At 36.1% G+C, this 13,187-nt stretch overlaps 1 protein-coding gene across 1 annotated transcript in view; it reads left to right on the top strand.

Annotated features, from left to right (window-relative positions):
• LOC127841558 (serine/threonine-protein kinase BRSK2-like) overlaps positions 1-13,187 on the top strand; it is an 84,442-nt gene that overhangs the window by 17,309 nt on the left and 53,946 nt on the right. Inside the window, 5 exon segments of the mRNA XM_052370481.1 lie at positions 524-618; positions 4,023-4,108; positions 7,377-7,517; positions 9,449-9,565; positions 11,513-11,546. Of these exon segments, the coding sequence (XP_052226441.1) occupies positions 524-618; positions 4,023-4,108; positions 7,377-7,517; positions 9,449-9,565; positions 11,513-11,546 (473 nt within the window).

Raw genomic sequence — 13,187 nt, 5'->3', positions numbered from 1 at the left:
TGAAACCAGGTCAAAATGCTTATCTGGACAATATCTAGTCCTAGAATCTGGGTCACATGCATACAAAAACTTGGTCACCAGATGGCTTCTTTGAGAAGGCCACTTAAATGACACAGTCTGGATGTAACTTAGTCAGAATGTTTATTCTGACAATATGAAATTCATGTTAGAATCTGGGTCAATCGGAGTCAAAAACTACATCACCAGGTAAAGTCTGAAATTATGTGTGTCTGTAAACTCAGGTGAGCAGTGAATGTCATAAATGGCCCATTTGTTTATTTTGAGGTGTGTACTGTAATAAGCTTTAGCCAGAAAGATGGCAATAAGGGTGTAGATCCTGGTGATTTCATAATATTATTGCAATGTTGCTGCTTGGTTAGCATTAAACAGTTTCTTTAAAAATAAAAATGAAAACGCTTTTCCAAATTTAATTTGTTAAGAAAGATTTTGTACACAATACTGACAGAGTCTCTGCTTTTCCAAACATGCAATTTTTATGTGTTTGGATATTTCTATTTTCCAGGTCTGGTAAAGCTTGGCATACATTGTGTGAGTGGGAAACGAGTGGCCATCAAAATTGTAAACAGAGAGAAGCTCAGTGAATCAGTATTAATGAAGGTATGTGCACAACAAAACATCAGGCTTGAATTATTTGCTGTCACATCTGATTATCATGCATTTTTAGCTCAGCTGTTTTTGGAGAAAACCCGAGGTATTTTCATAGCCAGCTCATCGTCCGAGGTTCGCCTCATGCTAAAACCTTTACATTTTGCTCTAAAATCAAAGTGCTTCTACCTACAACTTTGAAACTTCAAATGCAGATGCACCTTGATGAGTTCTACACACCACACCAATTTTGGGGTCACGAGGTCAAAGGTCAAGGTCACTGTGACATCTAAAAAAAAAATCTGACAAGCTTCCATTTATTCAAAACTGCACCCACAGCCAAGCATGGCACCCGCAATGCGGTGCTCTTTTTCTACTTTTGACTTCATACTGCCTGATGCAAATGTCAACGCCATGTTATTTTCTTCATTAAAATATTGGCCTTTAGTTCAATTATGACTAATGCATATGAAATAAGTAAAAAACAAATCAAATTGAATGTCTTATGATTGAATGCCACCAACATCTTAAAGATATTTGACCATTTTTCTCATGGTCATTTTGCCTGTCCTTGCAATGTTTTCTAGATTTTTCCCTGATTCAGACATTTTTGCCTCGCTTAACTCATCAACTTTGCGTCATCATTTGCTTAACCAAATTTCATATGCATCAGTATTAATAAGATTTGATTGTGGAATCAAATCAGCATCTTATCCTCATCTCTGCATAAATTTTCCTTCTGTGAAGGCCAGCCAGAAATTGGTAATTAAATGGCTTGCTGTTGATTCTGTAGGAGACTAGCTGGTAACTACACACAGGTCATCAGAATGCTTTAGTTTAATGCATTCAGTTTGAGACATGACTGGCATGCCATTTCCTTTGGCCACATCACGTGTTGCTTAAGCACTCTATTATAGTTATGTTAGCATTGAATCTCCTATGGACACAAAACTGACAACCATAAGATCAGTAAAAATTAACTTAAACTGGTGGTCACACAGTGTGAATGTGTCACAAACTGTAGCTCTTTCTTTACATCACACTTTCACACACTCTGTCATTGACACAAACTAGTGCTCACAAAATCAGTGTATACTTGACATTAATAGGTGTATTAGCAGTCTGTACTTAACACAAACTAGCTCTAACACAGTGTGTTATTTACGCAAACTATTGCTTTTACAGCACGGCTCAAATAGTTCCGGGTTCTTCTGGAAGGAACGGATTTTTTAAGCCCTGTATGGTGATCTCTCAATTTGTCCAGAACCAATCAGAAAGTGAACTTTTTTTTTGGCGTAAATGGTTGTAGCGACTATTTCCAATCAAAGTCAAGATCTAGAGAATCATTGAAAAATGCACATCTTTAACACATGTGCCAACTTGAATCGATAGTGATGGCCACTATAGGGGCTAGTTTAACAGATAAAAGATGAGCTGATAAACTCCTTTTTCTGCGACTGGTGTCTGGTTTCAAGGCTTCTGTTATGGATGAAATTCTGTTTTAAGACATTCAGTGCACAAATTCAGATCCTTTACTTATCAAACAACAATTTGCTCTTGTTATTCAGTACACAAATATGACTCCGTTTTTTTTTTGTATCAACGGAAATACCCTAATTTGGTCGCGGTAAACTATGACAGTTCATTTGAATGTTCAACATATATATATATGCTTTTAAATGAGCAAATTAAATAAATATTTATGCAAACATAATGATAAATCCCGAATGTTGTTTACATTTTGTGACGTCATTTGACGTTGCAACGTCAATTGAGCAGTTAAACAAAATGCAATTGGTCAATAAACGAAAACTAAGCCAATGAAAACGCTTAAAAATGTTGTATTACACATGTGTAATAAAAAAAAATATGGAATGGTTGTATTACATGGGAAACAGGGTATAGCATGTGATAAATAAATATATATATATATATATCGTCACTGTTGTTTCTTTGCATTTAGATGTTTGGCTAGAAGAGCAGTTGGTACACTCGCTTCCTGCTGGTACTCCAGCTTACCCCCACAACACAAGACCACAACAAAATTAAAAACTCTTTTAATAACAACAAAATACCTGGATATTGCAACTATAATTCAAAATTTGTCCCATTTTTTGTGAGTCTTGTGAGTTAATTAAGTTGGAGTGCTGGGGCACACTTTTGGAACACACATAATGTACCCTTTGGCTCAGAAAGGACTTTATTAACTTTGAAATACGCACATTTTTTTGCATTTGAGAACGGAGTACATAATTATGTACTTTTTAAAAACATTAAGTTTCTTCGCATGGGTTATGATACTAAAGTATTTGCGTGTGGAGGGACAAATAAAAATTAAATTGACAATGGCTCTCTGAAGTTGATTCCTACAGGGATGAATGGAATTTGCAGTTGAGGAAAAAGGACATACAGTCTGTACCTGACAATAACTAGTGCTAACACCGTCTGTACTTAATACTAACTATTGCTGACACCGTCTGTACTTGGTACTAACTAGTGCTGACACCGTCTGTACTTGGTACTAACTAGTGCTGACACCGTCTGACTTGATACTAACTAGTGCTGACACCGTCTGTACTTGATACTAACTAGTGCTGACACTGTCTGTACTTGATACTAACTAGTGCTGACACCGTCTGTACTTGGTACTAACTAGTGCTGACACCGTCTGTACTTGGCACTATCAAGTGCTAAAACTACATTTACTTGACAGTAACAATGTTAAAAGAGTCTGTACTTGACACAATCTGGTGCTCACACAGTTTGTACTTCTCACAAACTAGTGCTCACACAGTCTGTACTTGATAGACACTTGTTATAACACAATTTTTACTTGACACAAATTAATACTAACATAGTATGTAATGTGCACTAACTAGTGATCACACAGTCTGTACTTGACACAAACTATTGCTAACACATTCTTTGCTTTTCACATACTAGTGCTAACAAACTGCACTTTACACAAAATAGTTCTAAATCAGTCTATTGTGCATATCAGAAATTTAGTGAGGTAACAGTCTGTTCATGGAACAAACAGATCTTTTTTATTATAGTGTCACCCCTATTGAAAGGGCCAGCCAATTTGGCTTATGAGACACCTTTGCGTGTATACTATGTACCTCCCAACTCCTATCACTAAACCAGGCGCCAGGCGGATAGAAGTCGGAAACCATTCATGTTTAACGCTCGAGGCTCACGAGCCGGCCATATTGGAACAAGTCCCATGACAAACATCCATCCTTTGACATACGCTCCCAATTGGGCTCGAACCTTTGACCTTCCGATCCTGAGGCAGACGCCTCATCCACTAGGCCACGGCGATCGGTACTAATAAATACACAATTTGTGTTCAACAGAAACTGGTACATAACAATTTGTCTTTTTTTCATCGCCAAGAGGATGTTGTGTTTCAGGTTGAGAGGGAAATCGCAATCATGAAGCTGATAGAACACCCTCATGTCCTTGGGTTGTTTGATGTCTATGAAAACAAAAAATACTTGTAAGTATAACCTTTTTAGCTCTCCTGAGCATAAAGTGCTCATGGTAAGTTATTTAAATGTCATGTATACTGTGTAGTTTGTTGTCTCTCATGCTTTGTTTGTCTTCAACTTAAAGAAGTTCGATAATCGGCCAAATTGACCGAGACACTTGAGTTGTGGCCCTTGAATCATTGTAAAAAAAAATTTCCTCGTTTCCGCTCAATAACTCTAGCAATTGTCATCAGATCTTCACCAAACTTCATGAAAATGTGTAAGGCAATAACATCTAGGTCAAGTTCAACAATCGGCCTAATTGACCCAGACACTCCTGAGTTACGGCCCTTGAATCATCTTAAAATTGGGGTTTTTCTCGTTTCCGCTCAATACCTTGAGCAAATGTCATAGGATCTTCACCTAACTTCACAAAAATGTGTGAGGCCATAAAATCTAGGTCAAGTTCGATAATCGGCTAAATTGACCCAGACAATCCTGAGTTACGGTCCTTGAATCATCGTAAAATTGTTTTTTTTAGCTCACCTGAGAACAACATGCTCATGGTGAGCTTTTGGGATCGCCTTTTGTCTGTTGTGCGTGGTGCAACGTTAACATTTGCCTTGTTAACTCTCTAGAGGGCACAATTATTGTCCAATCTTCATGAAATTTCTTCAGAAGATTGGTCACAATGATGTCTTGGATGAGTTCGAAAATGGTTATGTTTGCTTGAAAAACATGGTTGCCAAGGGGCGGGGCATTTTTCCTTATATGGCTATAGTAAAATCTTGTTAATACTCTAGAGGCCACAATTATAGTCCAATCGTTATGAAACTCGGTCAGAAGATTCATCCCAATAATATCTTGGACGTGTTAAAAAATGATGCTGGTTGGTTGAAAAACATGGCCTCCATGGGGGCGGGGCATTTTTCCCTATACGGCTATAGTAAAACCTTGTTAACACTCTAGAGGTCACATTTATTTTCCGATCATCATGAAACTTGGTCAGAAGATTTGTCCCAATGATATCTTGGATGAGTTAGAAATAGTATTGGTTGCTTTAAAAATATGGCCACCAAGGGGCAGGGAATTTTTCCTTATATGGCTATATATGGCTATAGTAAAACCTTGTTAACTCTCTAGAGGTCACATTTATTTTCCAATCTTCATGAAATTTTGTCAGAAGATTGGTCTTAATGATATCTTGAATGAGTTGAAAAATAATTTTGTTTGCTTGAAATACATGGTTTCCAAGGGGCGGGGCATTTTTCCTAATATGGCATAGTAAAATCTTGTTAATACTCTAGAGGCCACATTTACTGTCAGATCTTCATGAAACTTGGTCAGAAGATTCATCCCGATAATATCTTGGACGAGTTAAAAATTATGCCGTTGGTTGAAAAACATGGCTGCCAGGGGTCGGGGCATTTTTCCTTATATAGCTATAGTAAAACCTTGTTAACACTCTAGAGGCCACATTTATTTTCTGATCCTCATGAAACTTGGTCAGAAGATTTGTCCCAATAATATCTTGTTATCTCAGGTGAGCGACTTTGGACCTTTCAGGCCCTCTTGTTCTTGTTTCTGCTCAATAACTCAAGCAAATGTCATAGGATCTTTGCCACACTTCATGAAAATGTGTAAAGTCATAAGATCTAGGTCAAGTTCGATAATCAACCAAATTGACCTAGACACTCCTGAGTAACGGCCCTTGAATCATCGAAAATGTGAGTTTTTTATCGTTTCCGCTCAATAACTCCAGCAATTGTCATCGGATCTTCACCAAACTTCATTAAAATGTGTAAGGCAATAAAATCTAGGTTATGTTCGATAATCGGCAAAAATTACCCAGGCACTTCTGAGTTACGGCCCTTGAATCATCAAAAAATTGCATTTCCACTCGAAAAATGCTCATAACTTCGATGTTCACTCAGATGTAACCTTCATATTTGGTATGCATGTATATATGGACAAGGCCTTTCCATGCTAACACAAATTTTGAGTCCTTTGACCTTGACCTTGAACTTAGGGTCCGCGTTAAGGTTTTGAAATTTACGTTTAGGTTTCGAAAAAGCGTTTTTTTGGGGCATATGTTTTCCGATGGAGACAGCTCTTGTTCCTTTTATGGCTATTTAAAAAATTTATGAACACTCTTAAAGTCACATTTATTGTCCAATCTTCATGAAACTTGATCAGAATATTTGTATTAATGATATCTTGGATGTGTATGAAAATGGATCCGATCTGTTGAAAAACGTGGCGCTAGGGTTTTCACTATTCACGAAAGTTGGTTAGAACATTTGTTCTAATGATTTTTAGCTGCACAGAACAGGTCAGTTCCTTTGAATCTCAGGTGAGCGACTTTGGGCCTTTCAGGACCTCTTGTTTTCCAGAATGTTTTTTTAAATTAAAGATCATTTTATAAAGAGACCACTTTTGGTAACTCCCTTTTGTTGTCTCTTAAAACAAGATTGACTGTATATAGGGGAAAGTATTTCATCTACAAACATTAATGATGAAACTTTCCATTAATGTAAAAAGCTAGTAAAAGAATCGAATTTGTTGATTTATGTGTGTAATTGTTGAGATATTCTCATCTATTGAAGTCAAAATTTCCCAGTTATCTAGAGGCAGTTGTCAGTTTCAGAGATACAGAATGACTTGAAGCACAATGAAATCAATTTGTAATAGTGCTGGGATAATGTATGGTCTTTCTTAGCCATATGGAGCATAATTTAGGAGCCTTGAAGATTACAAAAGGCTTAAAAAACAGAACTTCTGCTGTAGAAGATAGTCCATAAGCATTTCTGTTTCATGATTTCTTTTCTGTCCTGAAATGAAAATGTTGGCTTATAATGTTGTTTTACCCTTTGATTAATTGTTAGACTAGGTGGTAATGTTTTGGCTCCTCTGGTATAATCATGTTATTACTTCTTTAATATAATATATTTTATGTTATGCTGTTAGTAACTTAGGGTGAACGCTACAATGCCAGTTAAGGAAAACACGCCAGGATTCAAATAATTTACAAAGATTTGTGAAGTAAATGGTGATAAACTTAAATGTTGATAAACTTCTGAAACCCCAAGTGTCATTGGTTTGATATTTGTTGTGTAGCAAAGTTTAGTTTTCCTCTAGCTTCTATTATTTGTTCAAATCATGTGCATGATGTTAAAACACTCCACTAGACAGGGGGTTTTAATATCCAGCTCTTACTGAAGCTAAGCCTTGTGAAGGTCAAGATATCTGCACGTTTGGACTGTATACAAGTTAATATAATTGCATTGATATTATCAGATATCTGGTGCTCGAGCACGTCTCAGGTGGGGAACTCTTCGACTATCTGGTTAAAAAGGGAAGACTCACTCCCAAGGAGGCCCGAAGGTTCTTCAGACAAATCATCTCCGCACTAGATTTCTGCCACAGCCACAATATATGGTAAGCTATTGGCATTTTTAAGAATATAAGCTGTTTTGTACTGTATAGATTGTTATGAACATTTTATTTAATTGCATCTGTTTTTCCACATTTTATGATTGAGTCAAAGATATTCACAAGAATGTTGGTTTTATTAGAATTCTCGGTGTGAGTAATTCCTTAAGAAGCGTCTTCTAACTGCTTTTTTAACTGACTGTCACAGTTGAATTTACCTGTGGCATATTCATTAAAAGTGTTTTGTGCTTGTTCAATAGCAAAAAAAAATCATTTTATTTTTGGTTTTATAATCCTTTATATCAGATACACAATTTGATAGATACCATGCCAAGAGATTCTAAATGAAATAAGGGAAACATGTGTTTGTATATAAGTTTGGAAGCCATGTGGTTCATATGAACAATCTCATATCAATCCAATTAGGAGATCAAGGAATGTCGATCTTGGTAAAAGACCTAATGGGGTTTACATTTCAATAATTGACAAGTTAACATTTGTGGTAACACCCATAACATTGGCCTAACAATTATAATTAACAAAAAAGTGAGATTTATGGAGAGTGGAACAATGGTGTTGAGAACTTTGCATGTTAATTATGCCACGAATATGGGTCTTTTAATTAAATTGACAAATACTCATACTTATGCGTACAAAAAATATGTTTAATAATTTTGTTTGCACAAAAGCTTTGGACTTTACCATCCTTAGTCTCTCTTGTCTCCAGATGTTACGAAGACAAACCAAATTAAAATACACTGTCATTGTATCCTTGTGCTGTGAATATTCTCTTTTGTCAGACATCATTTGCAAATTTTTAAGTGTGGCAGATTCATATTTTTTGTCAGACATCATTTGCATATTTTTAAGTGTGGCAGATTCATATTTTATTATAAAATACAGTGAGAATGCATTATGGATGTGCATTTATTGGTAATCTCATCTTCACATTGAATCTTTTATAAGATCTTGGTCTTGAACAATAATAGGATTGCATAATCATTTGTTTGCTTGGCATATTTTACCAATTTCTAGTTGACAGAAGCAGGAGAAAAGAAAAGCCCCTCAAAAAATAAACAAAGTAGTAAAAAACAAGATAAAACAAAAAAAACAAGCAAATATGCATGGAAATAAAAACAACGAACAACAAGATAAAACAACAGAAGCTAATATAATTTGTACTTTATAATTCAGTCAAGTATATCCCTGCAGTGAATAACGATGGAAATGAAAATAAATTAATATAACATACATATGTGGTAAAGTTTGGTGATTTGTAAATATTTCTAATTTCCAGCAAAGGTGTCTACATATGCATATGCATCTACATTTATGAGCATCTGTCACTTGAAATGACTTTTAAGAGTCTGACTAAGAACATTTTTTGTCTGAATAAATTAAACTGACCCACTCTTGTCTGAGTCTGTCAATTGTTCCCTGTTACTTTCTGTTTTCTGTTGTTCTAAGTAACATGACATGCTTCATGTTTACATTGGCAGTATTCCTCTGATATTATCTGCTTGTATGTCATGTTCAGAAGCTAGAAAATGGTCTATGGTTTTGGGGTTAAACATAATTAAAAGAATGCAAAAAGTATCTGAAGTGAAATTTACAATGAGTTTCTGGTTGTGGGAGAAATTTGCTAATTGAGCGCAATATTGATCAAGTATTAGGTGAAAATTTTCTTACTGATCTTTTCATTTTGGGTAGAAATTTGCTAATTAGTTGCAATAATAGTGCGGTTTTCAGTAAAAGTTATAATTATTTACCAAACAAACTCTACAAAAAGAGTTAGTAAATCCTAGGTTTCCAAACTTTCTAGAGTCACATGGACATGAAAAATCAGAATGCTCAGGTTTAATGTCTAACTTGTGATTATTTACTGTTGCTTACTGAAGAAGTAAACAAATCCCAGTTGTCTCCCCTGTTTTCTTCAGCCACAGAGACCTGAAGCCTGAGAATTTGCTTCTAGATGAGAAGAACAATATCCGGGTGGCAGACTTTGGGATGGCATCCCTTCAAGTGGAGGGGTCAATGTTGGAAACCAGCTGTGGGTATGTGACTGCTAAGATCAGCGCATATGTTACCGGTGCTGGAGAACTCTTATGATAATCATTGTCACTTCTTTGAACAGTGATTCTAGTAAAATCTTGTTAAATGTGTATTAAATTTGTACTCCATGTATATCAATGATTTAGAGCGAAACTTATTTATAATACGGTTAATACCCCTAGTGTGATAATGGTCAAAAGCCATTGTTACACCTGTCCCTGTGTGTATGCCTGCATATAATTATTATGTGTAGGACCGTTCTTGTCTTGCGCATAACTTTGTTTTGCATGAATGGATTTCCAAATAAATTAGCACAAATGAGCATCATATCAAGACGACATGTCCTGTGCAAAACCATGTCCCTGTCTTCAAGATAAACGTCAGGGTAGAGTGGTAGACATTTAAAGTTTTCTCATATTCCTTACATGGATATTGTGAAAGTACATTTGCGTGTTCAGCCCAAAATGTTTTTGTCCATGGCAGGATTTTTAAACAATGCACAAATGATTGTTTTAACGCTTTGATGTGTGGCTTGCAACAACCATGCCACTCACTTGTCAAGGTCATAGTGGACAATTTGAGTTTGTGCATATTTATTATATTGCTGTAATAAAAGAACTGTGATGTTCGTGCGCTGTTTGAAAACTCTTATATTGGTTTACTTGCAATTAAGTTTCTTTAATATGCCGTTTCTTGGTGTAGTGAAAATATAACAAATTCTCAGGTCAAAGGTCAGAGACAAGTAATGCTGGTATAGGAAAACTGTATTTGGCGTATATCCGCATGGTTGGAAAACTTTATAGGTGGACTTGTCAATTTTTAACACAGTAACACAGTCATACAGTTTTCAACCTCTTTGAAATGTTATAATATTTTTTATTTTGGTCCAATCTGTAAATCTGTTAAGATGCAGTAAGGATATCAATGACAATTTAGCCAAATCAAGCGAAAATGGGTCTTATGCCATTGGTGGCCAGCGTAGCTCAAGACTGGTCTGCTTTATCACGCAATTTAGTCAGAAGCCACCCTGAAAGCTAATGAGACCATGAATGTTTGTGTTGCGACCTTCTAGACAGGGTAGTTCTCGACCAGACTGCATGCATGTGGTGGCTGGTCTAGAACTAAGCTGGCTGCAAATGGAATATGACCCATTTTTGCATGATGTGGCTTCATTATGTATCTACCCTGGAAATTTGATAAAGAATAATTAGTTTTTCTGCTACTGCTTCCTTTTGAACTTATATGCTTGTATTTAAAAAAAATGACTGTAAAAATGCAGCAATCACCTTTTGTTTCCTCTGCACGTCCACAAACTTTTCTGCAAATATTTTTAATTTAAAATTAATTTGATATTTATCCTGAATTTACAAATGCATTAATGAAGATGCTGAATTACCTTTTACTTCCGATTGCACAAAAATGAAACAAAATCTGTTTTAAACACATTTTGTTAACATAAATGGTTTGTGCATGTACATTTTGAGTGTTCATTGTACAATTGATTTGCAAATATAATACTGTGTATTTAGCTAGATCCTTCTAGAGCTATTATATCCTCACCTTTTCTTCTAATTGACTTATATACATTTAAAACCTGCTTACTTGAGCTGCATTATGCGAAAATGGGTCTTGCCTTACGAGGCCAGCATAGGTCAGGAGCTCATCTGCCTGCTAATGAAACCACAAAACCATGTGTGACTTTATAGAAGACAGGTTGCCTCCTGTCCCGCTCAGGGGCCACCCAGGTCACATTTGGCATGAGACCAATTTTCTCATGATGCGGGTCATTTAGGCTTGACTGAATGTAAAGTCTAAGGCTTATAAAGATATCCTTGATTACATTGAAGCCAAAGCAAATTTGTCAGGAATACTCATTTAAAGCAACACATCCATAGGTAAATTAAATTGTATCAAAACAAAACAATCATGGTGTGCTTGGTTTTCCTCAGGTCTCCCCACTATGCTTGTCCAGAAGTGATTAGGGTAAGATCTCGATATTGTTGCGTGATTTTTGTTTTTTTATACAAAGAATGCTTAAAAGGCTGATACATTCTTATGTTTTATGTGTGCTGCATTTTTTAAGTGCATTGAATGTTGTTCATTTTATGGTTTTATCACTTAGGTTTGTCATCTTATCAGAAAATAATGGTCACAGCTTTGTTTCATTTTGATTCAAATCAGCATTATGTTATCTTTCTGATGATTGATTGTAAATCAATACTATTGATTGGCCAAATAAATTAACATAAATTTAAATATATTAACTCAAAATTATTTTCAAGGTTTGTGTTTTTGACTGTTTTAAGAGAGCTTTTTATTTCGAAAAATAATAGTCATTTTATTGTTGCATTGTTGATCTTTACAAAGCTCAAAGAATACCATGGTCTTGATGTATTTGATTTTTTTAGCTCACCTGATTGCTCAGGTGAGCTTTTGTGACCGGTCTTTGTCCGTCGTCTGTCCGTCGGTCGGTCGTCTGTCCGTCCACATTTGTTCGTAAACACTCTAGAGGCCACATTTATTGTCCGATCTTCATGAAACTTGGTCAGAAGATTTGACCCAATGATATCTCGATCGAGTCTGAAACTGGGTCATGCTGGGTCAAAAACTAGGTCACTACATGTAGGTAAAAAAAAGAAAACCTTGTAAACACTGTAGAAGTCACATTTCATGCCCAATCTTCATGTAACTTTGTCAAAATGTTTGCCTTAATGATATGTTGGTTGATTTCAAAAGTGGTTCCGGTCCGTTGAAAAACATGGCCGCCAGTGGACGGGGCAGTTTTCCTTATTTGGCTATAGAGAAACCTTTTAAACACTCTAGAAGTCACAATTTTTGCCCAATCATCTTGAAATTTGGTAAAAACATTGGTTTTATTGATATCTCGGAGGAGATTGAAAATGGTCTAGATCGGTGAAAAAACATGGAAGCCAGTGGGCGGGGCATTTTTCTTTATATGTATATAGCGAAAACATGTGAACACTCTTGAAGTCACATTTTTGGCCCAATTTTCATGAAATTTGGTCAGAACATTTGTTTGCTTGATACAAGAGTTGAGTTCGAAAATGATTCTGGTCAGTTGAATAACATGGCTGCCGGGGGGGGGGGGGGGGGGGGGGGGGGGGCAGTTTTCTTATATTTATATTGTAAAAAAAGCTTGTCAACACTCTAGACGTCACATAATTTTCCCAATCATCATGAAACTTGGTGAAAAGATTGGTTTTATATATATCTCAGATGAGTTCGCAAATGGTCCTGATCGGTAAAAAAACATGGCCGCCAGGGGGGTGGGGCAGTTTTCCGTGACTAGAGAGAAACCTTCTGATCGAACACTGTAGAAGTCACATTTTTTGCCTAATCATTGTGCAACTTAGTCAATACATTGATTTTATTTATTTCTCTGACAATTTGAAAATTGGCTCAGATCGGTGAAACACACTTTTTAGCTCACCTGATTGCTCAGGTGAGGTTTTAGGATTGGTCTTTGTCCGCCGTCCGTCCACATTTGGTTTGTAAACACTCTAGCATTTACATTTCTCAAGCATTCTTTATCAAAGTTGCTGAAAGATCTCAGTCAAGTTTGATAATGAGCAAAATCACATAATAAATGCCATAATTATTGCC

This window comes from Dreissena polymorpha, chromosome 1, assembly GCF_020536995.1.
Source record: "Dreissena polymorpha isolate Duluth1 chromosome 1, UMN_Dpol_1.0, whole genome shotgun sequence".
Taxonomy (NCBI): domain Eukaryota; kingdom Metazoa; phylum Mollusca; class Bivalvia; order Myida; family Dreissenidae; genus Dreissena; species Dreissena polymorpha.
Note: the sequence above shows the minus strand (reverse complement) of the source record. Positions and strands in the feature narration are given on the sequence as shown.